Raw genomic sequence first — 13,906 nt, forward strand, 5'->3', positions numbered from 1 at the left:
TTGGCACTGGCTCCCTCCTTCCTTTGTGCACTCCCCCTCACGGTCTGGTTCTTCCCATTTGAGACCTCTAAGAACCACTCTGGCATCAACCCACAACAAAGGCACCTCCTTGAGCCCTTAAAAGTGGTTTTAAGGTCAAATGCTTCCACCAACACGTTTCCACAAGGGCTGTCCCTCCAACTCCCCACTGCAGCTCCCCAGTTCTCGCCTGACTAGACTGTCTGATTTCCTTCCTGCAGCGCAGGCTTCAGACCAGAGATGACAGGTGTTAGACTCTATCTTCTTTTCCTCCCTTCCTTGTTCCTGCCAGGCCACTGATCGCACGTCAACACAGCCTTTGGTGATCAAGTAAACAATGGCAAAGATGGCTGTGGGTTTGAGGAGCCCAAAGAAAATGGAAACACAAGAACGTCAAACATGTCTTGTTCGGTGAGACAATTCAGTTCACATTTAATGTATGTGGATAAACATTCTCTTCACATTAGGCAAAGAAACCCAAATATGGAAACTGTGATTGCTACCATATCTGTAAAAGGCAGAGGCCCTGTTGTCCTGGTTTCGTCAGAGAGATTTTCAAGACAGAAGAGATGTTCTAGAAACTCGGATTCAAACCACGAAAGCAACATTCGTCATCCTGCTCTTCTGTCTTTCTCTATCCTACAAATGCCAAACTGGATAAGATGCATTATTCAATGACTTAAAGCCTCTCAAGGTTCCATTTGGCTTCCCTAGGCCCACTCAGGGGACACGGTCACTGTCAGAGGTCAAAGCTCATTAGCACTGGAACCTAAATTCAATGCCCTTGAGATATAAAACCTAGCTCCTGACAAGGCCTTCCTGGCTCTGATTAATTCATTATGACTTCTGGGTTCTCAGCAGGACAGGTCTCACAACCTCAGGCTCCTATCTGCTATGAAAAGAAACCTGGCTGAGAAAGGGATCCAAGAAAATGAATGAGTGAAACTTGGTCCATGCAGAAGAACTTCCAAAATTCATAAAAGAAATTCAGACAAACCAGTGGTATCTGAGAATGGCCAAGCCCTTTTAAGTGCAGAATGAATGCAAGGATTGAAAACACCATTGAAGACCACAGTGAATGGGTTCTGGAGGTGACTTCAATCTTCTATCAGAACCATGAGCTGTCAGGACTAGAGATTATTTACTTCAGTGGTCTCATTATACCAAGCAAAGAGAGACCCCGACAGGGAAAATGAGTTTGCTGAAGTCCTATAGTCCATAGCAGTTCTGAAATTAAAACCCAAATGAACCTTCTTCCTTGCCCACCTCCTCACTCCTACTGTACCCAGGGGGGGTTCAATCCCTCCAAGCATCTTAGTACAAAGACTAAGGAGTAAGTCTTCCCCAGGGCAGGTTCAGGCAAGAGGCACTGCTCCTCAAAGGACCAGGAAGGCCAGGTTCGCCTCCAGTATGCCGTGTGCCATATCCCACCCCAGCTCCTACAGACTTGCTCCCATGAGAGCCCAGATGTGTCTGTGGGTCTTTCTTCCAGGGCTTGAGACACTGCCTTAGAGGGGCCAAGGAGACAGGGAGCATTAGTAGGGATTTGGAGTGGAAATTATCAGTATTGTTTAGATAATACACGAATGCCTCTGGTGCTAAACTTATACCCTTGTATCTTATCCCAGAAAACGTGTAGACGTGCGCACGCCCACACACACACACACACACACACACACACACACACACTTCTTTTCCTCTGAATCAAAAAAACAGAATAATGTCAAAGAATGTTTCTCAAGCTTTATGTGTATATGAAGCCCCCAGTCCAGGGATTTTCTTAAAGTGCAAATTCTAATTCAGTAGGTCTGGGATGGAGCTTGAGATCCCACGCTTCTAACCAATTCCCAGGCGATGTCCACGCCACTGGTCAAAAGACTGCGCCCTGAACAGCTAGGGGCAGATATTACAAAAGCCTAGAATCAGACAAATCTAGGTTTAAATTCTGGTGTCACTGATCATGAGCTTTGTGGTCTTGGGTTGGTTTCCTGACTTCACACTGCTTCAACTGCTTCATTCCTAAAGTGGAAATAATAGTATCTAAGATACACGTGAAGATTGTTACCTAAGTTCATGATGAAAAGCTCTTCACGTCGTGCCTGGAATATAAGAGGGGCTTAATAAACGCCAGTTGCTGGCTGTCTCTAAGATTCATGAGGGCAGGGGTGACATCTGTCTGGCTCACTGCCAAAATCCCAATGGCTAGAACGTAGTAGGTACTCAAAGGATGTCTGTGAATGTATGTATAATACACCCACACCTAGTATCACTATTTACACACTCCCTTGGCTGTCTATGGCTTTCTGCAGGAAAACAGAAAACGTTTAGAAACGTTAGAAACCAGGACACCCTCACCAGTCACAAACCATCATCTCATAGAATTCAACATGAACCGCCATGTAGAACCACCAAGAAAACATACAATCCGTGACGGCTGTATACACTTGAGAAAATGTCTTAACTGTAAACAAAGAAAGGCGACATCAGTCTGGAATCTGTATGTCATTAAGAGAAACTACTACCTTGCTCATTATTTATGGAGCTGCCTGAACGCCAGTGTTATGAAAAACGTAATTCTACAACGCAGTGTGCTTCCAAAACAAATGTAGAACTGCAAAAGGAGACCAAACAAATCCCGGGAAGCGAGACCACTTTTTAAAGGGCCATTGGAGCAGTGATACAGTCTTTTATACATGCCCACACTTGCTCAGGAAAAATTAAAAATAGAATTGTTAACAAATGGTAGAGTTTAATCTTTCAAATCAAAGGCAGACCCGTGGGTCCGTCCGAGATTCTTCAACAATCTAAGATTATCTTCAGAAGTCTCGGAAAGTAAGTGGCATCATTTAAACTGATCCCTTTGCAGGGAGGCACAGTGAATGGTGTGTAGCAAGAAGGGAATATGATTGCCACCTACAGACAGAAGTAGCACTCCCTATGCAAGAGCCAGCCAATCATATTTCAATCTGAAAACAAAATGCAACCAAAGCACCTCCCTCCAACCTTTCAAATCACCACACCACATTACTTCATTTAGAATTACTTTCAAGTCATACAATCATCTCTAGGCATTCTGCCTCTTCATTATCATCATCCTATTTCTAATTTCCCAGAAACACTGTGCCATTCCAATATCTGCTTATACACTATCTGAGAGCCAAAGCGAATGCAAGCCAATGGATTTCAAGCAGGCAGAGGCATCAGAGTGGAAGCACGAATCTGCTTACCTGGTATGAATGGGACCACCCGGAATATATCAGACAATCTGCTGTTAACTGGTTCATAAGGGGAATCTTCGAGCAGATCATTTCCTAAAAACAACAGAATGACTGGGCTTAGATCTGGAAAACAGGCATATTTCAGAGAGTTGTTGTTATTGAATCTAAATTCTAATTATGCTATGATTGTGTAACAAAAAGATGCTGAAACTTTCAAAGATCTCAAAGGCATCTATTCGGCCATGGATATTTTCCCTCCCTTCGCCTTTGTTGTCCTTGCTCTCCCCAGAGTGCCATGAAAACACTGGAGAGCAACCCAGCCTGATCTTGCCAGAAAACTCTCTCACTCTTTGCAAAGGAATGAAATACGAGAGGAAGAAACCAGTGATGTCACCAGCCCAGCTTGCCTCCAGGAGCCAATGGAAGAAAGGTGACCCAAAAGAGGCCCCCCATGTCTTTGCTCTTAAACATGGCATGTGGTCAGAAAGCGGGTATGCTGGCTATTCAACAGGCATAGGTTCTGGAGGAAGTGGCAGCTGAGAGGTCAAGTCTGTAGGTTACAAATTCTTGGTGTGAGTCTCCATGGAGAATGAATGCACTGAACGTTTGTGTTAGTTTTACAAACCTCAGACACCTCTGGCACACAAGGACCCCCAAATTCCCCTTGGAATGGATGGTTGTGACAAGTGGTCCTTTTTCTCTCAAAGCCACTTCTGTGTTAACTGAGGTTTGAACCACACCAGCTGGTTCAAGACTCAGGGAATCTAAGATGACAAATGCTTTCTCACACATCTGCCTTTGATCAGGTTTGTGGGGGGTTAAGATAGAATAGATTCTACTGGACCTTTTATTCTTAATTCTTTATCTGATGTCAGAATAGATAGAAAGGAAGAAAGGGGAGAGAGTCCGGACACGATTCAGGGCAAGTCTTTGTATTACTATTCTCTGAAGCCAGCTCTCCTTGGAGAAAAGTTGTGAGTTCCTGCCAAGTCTTTTAACGGGCTCCTGCTCGGATGCTCTGACCAGGTTTCAGAGAGGTCAGCGGGGGCCCGGGGGTGTCCCCCACCCCCTCATGGGTTTTCCAACAACCAGGCCCCAACAATGCTGCTCGGGAGGCAGCAAACACCAGCTGCGGCTGTCCCTGGGGGCCAATGAAAGGTCCTCATTCTGCAGCTGGGGAGAAGCGAGTCGCGGATGAGGTCAGCGGGACCCGGCCGAGGGGCCCGCCTGCCTCTGAGGGGGAGGGGGAGAGGTGGGAGGGGGAGGGGTGGGGGGGCGAGGACGGCGGGCGCGTACCCTGCAGGCTCTGGTACATGCTCCAGTAGATGCGCAGGCAGTTCTTCTCCTTCTTCATACCCCGCTTGCAGCGGCAGTTGTAGAGAGACTTCTGCTTGAGGGCCTCCATGGCACTGCGGCACTCGTCCTTGGCCTCCAGGCCCGATGTCAGGCTGAAGTTGGTCTCCTTGCCCGCCACGCACTGCCTCAGCGTGCGGTACTTGGTGCTGCAGCTCTGCTCTTTCAGGCACTGATCGCTGGCTTTCACACAGTCCAGGCGGTCCCCGCCGCTCACCTCCGCCGACAGGAGCAGGTCTACGGGCGGAGGGGGAGGGAGCGTGAGGGCAGCTGGGCAGGGGCCCGAAGCCCCAGGCTCCGGGGAGGGCGCGCGCTAGAGCGGGCTTCTGGGGTGCCCTGCGCAGCCAACGGGCCCGCCCCTCTACGCCGGGGAGTCCTTTTCCCGCCCCGGGACCTCCTGCCTCCTTGGTCTCCCCACCCCCCACGCCGATCCCCAGCCAGCCAGGCTTTGCGGGCTTTTCGCGGTTTGCCCCGCAGCGCGCGCCGCCCACCGCGCGTGCCCGCCCCGCCGCTCCCGGGCAGAGCCCGGCGGGAGCAGCTGCTCGGCCCCACCCGACTGCAACCCGGGGCTTTCCGAACAGGAGGGCGGCTGCGGGCCGGGCGCGGGGCGCATGAGCCCCGGTCCGCGGCCGGCCGGGCGGGGAGCGCTCAGACGCTATTCGGTGGAAAAAGTTTTCCCTTCCAAGTTTGCTCTCCCAGTCCAATGCTGGCCCACACCCCACCTGCCCGCTGCGCCTCCGCATGCTCCCGAGACTCGCTGGAGGCGCGGGTCCCGGGGCTGGAGGGCTCGGACCCCTTCGCTCTCCGCCAAGATAGGGCATGAAAAGGCACAGAAATTAAAAACCAAGCACAAAAAGCTGCGGGCAAGTGCCGCGCCATCCCCGCCCCCGAAGCCCAGCGTGCTGAGGATTCACGATCCCCTTCCCCCAAATGAAACTTCGCCCGCCCACACCCAGCGCCACCGCACTGCAATTCGAAGGGGCTGCCGCGAGGACCCCTCGGACTCAGCGGGTAGGAAAGCTAGCGGCGGCCTCGACTTACCCAGGAGCGGCAGCGCGAAGTACAAGGTCGCCAGGAACATGGTGCCGGCGCGCAGCTGGTCCCCGCCCCCCAAAAAATCCCGAGCCGCCGCTGGGTCTCTCCGGGGGAGCTCAGCATACAGCGTTGCCCGGACGGCCGCGCTGCTCTGGCCGCCCAAAGTTCAGCTCCATCCAGTGCGAGACGAAACTCCCGGGTCCGTCCGCCGCCGCCGCCGCCGCCGCCGGCGACTCAGCTCCCGGCGGGCGGCTGGCGCGAAGGTGGGAGGCGGTTCCGCTTTTAGGGGTTCAGGTCTGACCCAACCTGGAAGGGAGAGCGCGCTTTGAAATGAGAGCCGGGAGCGCTAGAGCCTCCCCCGCCCCTCTGCCCTCCCCTGCTCCCGCCTTGGGGGACTTTCTAGCTCCCGGGTGAGGGCCCACCCCTAACCCGGTCGGGGCGCAGGAAGGGGGCGCGGGGGGGAGGGCATGTACGTGTATTCCGGGGAGCCGCCCGCAAGGGCAGGGCGGGGGCTGGAGAGGTCGGACGCGGGCTCCCAAAGTCCAAGGGGCGTCTATCGGGTCCAACCCAAGAGGCTGAACGCAAGCAAATAAATAAATAACGTTACTTTCCGAGCGCTGCGAGCGGAGCCAGCAGCTGCCGGGAGTCGAAGCACACGGCGGCAGCAGCTCTTCCTCCAGCCCTGGCGCAGAAAGAGCCCCTTCTCCCTGGAAGTTCGCCGCCCCCTCCTCCAGCCAGCTCGCTGGCTCCGCTGCCGGCCCTCTTCACCCAAACCACCAATCGCCGTCCCCGGTCGCCGTCCCCCCTCCCCTCCCTGGGCTCGCCTCCTTTCGGAGGCAGCGGGGCCACAGGGAACCGACGTCCCGGCTGGGGCCGAAACCCGGTTCGCGCGCCCCTACCCGCCGTGCGACCGCTGCCTCCCGGGTGTCCGCGCCGTGCACACACTCGCCCAGAGCCCTGGACTCGGGCTCATCAACGCCACCGCCCGGGGCGAGCGCAACGGCCGGCAGCCCCGGAGCGCTAGGGCAGGTGCAGCCCGGAGTCGCGCGCGCCCCCGGACCCCAAAGTTGAGGGGCGCCTGCAAAAGGGGAGAAGGGGGTGGGGGAGCGGCGATGGGTTCCCAAACCCACAGAACGAGAAAACTCTCTCCAAATGCCACCAACCTGGACTCAACCGACCGTGTCCAGCTGTGTCGAGGAGCCAGTTTGTTTATTTATTTATTTATTGGGGGGGGGGGTGTCCCCGCCCCTTCCTTCCCTTTCCGGACTCACTTCTCTGCGCTAGGAAGAAGATGCGGTAATCTCCGAGAGCTCAAAGGACTGAGTGGGGCCAGGAAGATTTCCGAGCAGAGCCCCGGCTCTCGGGTGCCGGTGAGGGATATGGGAAGCTGTGCGGAGGCTAGCGGGTTCCGAGGCCAGATTTCTTTGCCTGAGGACCCTCGGCCTGCTCCTGCTCCCGCCGCCCCGTAGCACACCCGCCAAGCCCCTCTGAGGCTCGCCCGCCGGGACGCCTCAGATGAACACGCCGGTCCGCGGTGGGATCCGGCGCCAGACCCAGCACGCGCGCACAGGACACACAGCGCTATGCAGCGGGCCGCGAGTGCTGCCAGACTCTCTCTCTCTCTCTCTCTCTCTCTCTCTCTCTCTCTCTTTCTCAGAGACAAAAAAAAAAAAAAAAGGGCACAAAGCACAAGGGCTCTTTCTTCCGTCCTAGTGCAATCGAACCAGACCCTTCTTCCGAACACAAAGTTTTTTCCCCACGTCACTCGTGGCTATGACTCAAGACTTGGCGCGTTAAAGACACACTCAGACCCAGACCCTCGGAGCCGAGATCGCAGGATATGCCCACGCACCGATGCACGCCAGCGCGCACGCACTCACACATGCACACGCAGTCTGGATCGCTCTCCCGGAGCTTGGGCAAGGAGACAAAAGCGGAACCCCCCCGGCCACTGCATTTAAACCGCGTCAGATCTGGCTTGGGGAAATTTATAAGCTGACCTCCATCTTGGCTGTTTCAAGAGTAAATTTTTAAATCATAAATTAAAACCCCAGCACATACACACAGCCTCTCACCCCAATTTCTGGGAGCACTCAATCTCTACTATACTGCTGACCCCCCCGCCCCGACCCTACCCCAACACACACTCCTCTCCCAGTGCACCGGGGGGCGCCCGGAGCACTGAAGTCTACACTGGGTGGAGAGAAGGGTCTGGGGAACAGCCCTCCTTGGCGGATGGCAGTCCCGCTGCTCAGGGCTTGTGTTCGGGATCGTTGCTGATATCCAAGTTCATCATTCACGGAAACCGAGTTTGAATCGAGTCTGGGTGAGCTCAGCTGTCAAATCTGCAAACCCACCGCACCAGACAATGGGCCTGGGAGGAGAGAAAAGGAACGCTGATCTTCATCAAGAGAGGTTAATTGAAAAGGGCGCGGGCTTTGGGTGAAGTTTGAGGCTGGGGTGTTAAGGGAGGGGAGATAAGAAGGAAGAGGAGGGTAGCTCTCCATTCAGTTCCACAACAGCCAGGCGCGCCCCTAGGCTGTGGTGCCTCCAGTGCGTGCTGTGTATTGTTTGGTGTGTCTGCGCCTCCGTGCGCGCCCCAAACCCAGGGGACACTCCACCGATCTGCACGTCTGTGCACGTGTTCCTCAGGAACAGTAGGAAAGGACTGACGCTCAACACATGAGCTCTCTCTGTCTCTCTCTTTCTCTCTCTTTCACACACACACACACACACACACACACACACACACACACACACGGTCATACCATACACGGATTTCTTGTTCAGTGTATCAGCTTACACTTGGTTGTCGAGTAAACAAAGCAAGCATATGTCACATTTTCGCGACAGATGGTTCAAACCAAGGGCTACTTAGTTCTCTTTCTCTAACAGTGGTAACAGTCCAAGTTACTGGGCTGACTACGCGGAAATGTAATTAAGTCTTCTAATCAATTTCTTCACGTTAAGTTTATTCTCATATTTTCACACACAAACCAGAGAAATCCCAGGGAGGTGGTTTTAGTAAGAGGAGGGCCCAAAATGAATCAAGACTGTGTTTCTCCATGGACACCCAAAACATAAAACCCCCTTTCCTCATTCCACTTTATAAGTGGAGGTGAATATCTCCCTTTGGGAAGTCAGTAATTAGAATTCCAATTCTCAATGGATAGACTAGTATCCGTCATTGCTGACCACATGGGATGTTTGGATGACAATGAAGTTTCATTTGAGGACAGCCACCCCCCCCCCCCGCATCTTTTGTGAGTGTTGTTTAGAAATGATTCTATGTTGCCCTAATGTTCCACAGATATGTTTTAAATAAAATTTTAACAGGGTGGGGTAAGGATGGAAAAAAAAAATTCTCCAAATGTAAAACATGGGACTTCTTTAAAAATATTTATAGCTTCAAGAATGTATTGGAACCATTCAGTCAAACTAGTCCTCGTTAAGTTCTTACCGATGATGAAAACAGAGCTTTATTTTCTTTCAAAAATAAACCGCCAGCCCCTAGAAGTCTGTTGTCCAAGACAATAGTTACTAGCCATATGACTATTTCAAGAAAAGATAATTCAAATTAAATGAAAGAAAAATGGGGTTTCTTGGTAGCACTAGCTACATTTCAAGTGCTCAGTGACTGCATGTGGCTAGTGGCTACCATATTGGACAGCCCAGATACGGAACGTCACCATCACAGAAAGTTCTGTCGGGCAGTTGGTGTGAAATTAGTTAATGTGATGTATACGTAAAGTTCTTAGAATTATAGAATGATGCACGCGTGAAGTGAGTGCTGCATAAGAAACAGTAGTAGTAGTTATTGTTGTGATGATGATACGATCATGATCACTATGCCTTGCTACTCTTTTGAAGAAGCTGAAGAATCCATGAAGACACAACTCCCTGTTGGTGTGCCCTCCACTCAGAATGGAGATGACCAGGCAAAGAAGCCAAAGAATGGAGAATGGATGCGTCGAAGGCTGATCTTCCAAGGAGAGCTGTGCGTGGAAGGATGTGGCCCTTACTCTATCTACCCTGAAACTTCTTGTAGAAGGAGTTAACAAAACATTACTGCTTTGCAACTATATCTACTAACTTCTAAATGTGAGACAAACACACAGCTGAAAAGCCCTTGCAATATGGAAGATAGAAACGCATGTGACTTACTGTATTAATATTATCTCTGTTTCCTTGGAGCTTATCTATTCTCATGTGTACAGGCCTGATCTCAAGATGAAAGGTGACGCTGAAATATCAAATATTATTAATAATGATAAAGGCTCATGCTATCCTCTGTGACATGTTTTCTCGGTGGGAAATTGGTTTTAATGCTACAAAATTAGGTTCAATCTACCCATAAGCATGTGAAATGAGCAATTTGCTTGCATTTCGTCGTGTGTTTTCATGAGTTAACAGATGAGTCATGGTGAGAATGACAGTTTTATTCCATGCAGTATTTTGTCTCCTACTCTCATTGCCTTGGCCCTATAGAGTATAATGTAAAACACATTCATTTTGTAAACTTATACTGCTCAACAACCACTCAAGTTTCTCTAACTCAAACTAGACCATCAAAGTATTTGACATTAGGCGGTTTGACAGACTTACCTCTAGCTACACAAAACCACTCACTATTCCCTAAATGTGCCATGATTTTATCCATTATTATTATTATTATTATTATTATTATTATTATTTGCTACTGCTACACCTTTGCCCATGCTGTTCCACCTGCCTAATATGTGCTTCAAAATAAAATTTTAAAACGCAGTACTGGGGCACCTGGGTGGTTCAGTCAGTTAAGCCTCCAACTTTGGCTCAGGGCATGATCTCACCGGTCATGAGTTCGAGCCCCATGTCGGGCTCTGTGCTGACAGCTCGGAGCCTGAAGCCTGCCTTGAATTCTGCGTCTCCCTCTCTCTCTCTGCCCGTCCCTCACTCGCGTTCTGTATCCCTCTCTCCCTCAAAAATAAATAAACATTAAAAAAATGTAGTACAGCTCCAACAGGCCACTAAGGATAGCAAGGACGCCTTCAGCCAGAACGACTAGTTCTCTGTAGTATATTCTCACAGCCCTGTTGGGATCTTTATTATAGCTGTTGCAACACACATTGGAGTTAATTGCTGTATCTGTCTCTTCATCTGGAATGTGAGTTCCTTGAAGGCAGGAAGACATTCTCCTCTTATTCTCCTCCTCCTCCTCCTCCTCCTCCTCCTCCTCCTCCTCCTCCTCCTCTTCCTCCTCCTTCTTGCTCTGGCATCCTCAGCATTTAGACTGATGACTGACACATAGTCACCTCCAATAAATGTATATTGATTGCATGAATAATGAGTGATGTTGTTTCTCATTTTCCTCTGACACGATAATTCTACTGAAAGGTTTACATAAAATCCCTTTACTGTATGAACAATACTAAATATAAGTACTTCACGCAATTACTGGTATTGCCGTACCAATAATAGTATCAAATATGTATTATTCCTTTGGGGATTTGACATTTACATTTTCAAAAAAAACACAAAACCCATTATTGTAATAGAATGCTCTTTTTCTAGTTCACTTTAATAGTAACATATGACATATTTCATTGCTGGGAAATGATAGCTCGCCTTAGGTCATATTTTAAGGCATAAAGCCAGAGGCAGAGTAGCGTTCTCACCTGAAGTTCTCTAATCATCTAGAAATGTGCCTCTCTCTGGGAGAGAAAGATTTAGAAGAGCCAGATTACAATTACCCTGGAGCCTTCATCCTGGAAGGCAAAATTTTAAAAGCCAAATTGACCCCATAGTGTTAGAAATGCTTTTATAGACACACAAGACCTCATGCAATCTTTTAGGAAAATGAGAAACTAGTCATCATCCAAACTTGGAAGGCTGGTGTGAGGGTGCACCTGCTGACACAGGGCTCACCTTCTACTGCTGTACCTTCAACATCTGCCCTTTGGTGACAGGGGAAGAGCTACTTGCTCTCAGATTTCAGAGCTCTTTTCCAGGCTGACTATATTAAGATATGTCTTTTGAACATTATTTGCAAACGGTAGTTTCTTATTGGCTGTCAAGGTGCCTGACCCCTAGGAACCTATCCTAGGGAATCTCTCTTCCTCCTTCGTTTTCAAGCAATTTTCATTTCTTCATACTAATACGCCAGTGCGAAGATGTTAATGCATTTGTTAAAGAATAGTGCATTTCATGAGCGTTGAAGTCATTTGTACTTTGGCCTTATGCCACCGAATGCATCGAAGGTATGCAGTCGTGATGAAATAATGTGCCTGTCAAGTCTTAGTGCTTGAATATATGGCAAAAGGTAGACCATCTTCGGGGGACTTGCGAGCTTTTCTTAGTGATCGTCAAAGGTGCCGGAGTAAAAGCCCTGTACATGTCGGTCCTCCTTATCCAGAAAGGATGGGGAAGAAACGCCTCTTCTTTCCACCACTCTCCTCTAATGAGTCCTAAACCCTGTTCCGGAGGGACTGTTGCTTCATAAGGGCAAGAGGGAAGCTTAATCCCCAGCTTTGTCCAGTAATTAGCCTCTCTCTCTGGAGACAGCAAACACAGATGCAGATCCAGATGAGCTTTGGGACGTGGAATGAAAACATTGACTCTTTTCTTCAGAAGCCCTTTAGCAGCCTTTAAGACAGCATAAACTTCTGATTTCTACTGAGGCTCACTGGGTCCGGGGTGGCGGAATGAAGCAGGGAGGTGGCAAAGGCAATCAGAAACCAGGGTTCAGCAGGTCGGAGGTCCTGGCTGCAGCGGTCAAAGGCTCTGTGGTGCAGATTGTCCTTGTCAGGCCACTTGCCCAGGCGTCTTTCCATAAACACCATGGAAATGCCCTGTTTACCAAAACCCAAATCTCTGGAACCACTGTAGTATGAGCCCACTAACGCAATTAGCTTGCAGTTAATGATGATGCCCCCACCAGAACTAATTAAGCCAACGGTGCTTGTAGCACAAAGGATTTGGGGCCTGTTTTAAAGCATCCATTGTGACATCATTTAAAAGTCATTTCAAACTCATCCAAAACTGTGGCTCTGAAAACAAATGCCGTGTAATGTTCTTTGAGTTGTTGGTTTTATTTTCCCCTGTCAAAAATCTGACAAAAGTCAGTTGAAACTGTCAAGAAGAAAACATCACGGGAGATGAGGTTTTCCTCAAATTTGAAGTCTATGGAAAGAATGACAAATCTGATATATAGATTACTCGAGCACAAAAGTGAATTAGGATAGTCTAGGAGATAGTATCATAATGAAAATATGAGGTTGCCCTTGACACCGTCCATATATTAGAGGCCATGTCAAAGAATTAAAATGAAACCAGTTTGGTTTTGATGCGAATTATCCGATAAGCCTAAAATACAGAAGGATCAATGGGGGTGGATATTTGTGTTTGCGGTTTATCTACATACAACCTGTGTTAAGAGACAAAAAGAATTTCCTCTTCTCCCACCTTGAAAGGTTCTCTTGGTGAAAAATCCTCTCTAGCCTTCAATATTCTGCCTCAAGTGTCAGTAGAGAGATTCTATCTATACTCTCTAAGATTTCGCTGACTGCTTGATTGATTCATAGACTGATTGCTTTGGTTGACTTATTTATTTTCTTGTGCCTATCCAGTACCTAGCATTGTGACAGTCACCACTAAGAATGCGGGGAGATGATCTTGCCTAAGATCAGAACTGCATGCTTCCTTCCCAGTGGTAGAGACTCCTAATTGCCCCCTAGGATTCTTCTCTCTTCCTTCTATAGCTGTGCCTTTCAGGTCGCAGGCCACTCTTCATTCATTAGTCGCAGACACCTTTATTTTATAAACTATAAAATCGTCATAATAAAATGCACTGCACAGAGTATGAGTAAGTATTGTTTCAAAACACTTTTAATTTCTATTTATGTATGGTGCCTGTATTGAATCGCCATGCAAAAGGTCTTTCTTATTGTGAGTCGTGGTTAAAAATTTTGAAAACCACTGTTTCATATTAGTAATGCTCTGATGTTTCTTTGGATGGCTGGCCAGCCAGAATAAAGACTACACTTCCCAGCTTCCGTTGTAGCCATTATGGTCACGTGGCCAGGATACGATGAATGAGATGTGACAAAAATGACGTGAAGGATACCTGAGGGGCGCTCTTACTTTATACTTTTCCATCATCAACCATCCTCCTGGCTTGGTGTGCTGTTCGACCAGGCAGGTGCGAATAAGGAGAGATAGCAGAAAGAAGTGATCCGAGTCCCAAGATGACCTCCTGGAGGAAACCTGACTGCCCACGTCAGATTTCTAGCCCCATACTATCA

The 13,906-nt window shown here is 49.1% G+C and overlaps 1 protein-coding gene across 5 annotated transcripts in view; it reads right to left on the reverse strand.

Moving 5' to 3' along the window:
* Positions 1-6,929, reverse strand: part of GFRA1 (GDNF family receptor alpha 1) — a 207,245-nt gene extending 200,316 nt beyond the window's left edge. For 2 of the 5 annotated variants that reach the window (XM_027063197.2, XM_027063195.2), the window contains exons 1-4: positions 6,232-6,386; positions 5,631-5,930; positions 4,533-4,826; positions 3,246-3,329 (exon numbers count right to left, since the gene is read on the reverse strand). In XM_027063197.2, the coding sequence (XP_026918998.1) occupies positions 3,246-3,329; positions 4,533-4,826; positions 5,631-5,670 (418 nt within the window). In that variant the 5' untranslated portion in view covers positions 5,671-5,930; positions 6,232-6,386. Of the gene's footprint in view, positions 1-3,245; positions 3,330-4,532; positions 4,827-5,630; positions 5,931-6,097; positions 6,203-6,231; positions 6,387-6,523; positions 6,543-6,787 lie in introns of those variants that run through there. The other 3 variants (XM_053207848.1, XM_053207849.1, XM_053207850.1) reach the window with 3 other exon arrangements.
* Positions 6,930-13,906: the final 6,977 nt, after the last annotated feature.

The sequence above is a fragment of the Acinonyx jubatus genome, chromosome D2 (genome assembly GCF_027475565.1).
Source record: "Acinonyx jubatus isolate Ajub_Pintada_27869175 chromosome D2, VMU_Ajub_asm_v1.0, whole genome shotgun sequence".
NCBI lineage: Eukaryota > Metazoa > Chordata > Mammalia > Carnivora > Felidae > Acinonyx > Acinonyx jubatus.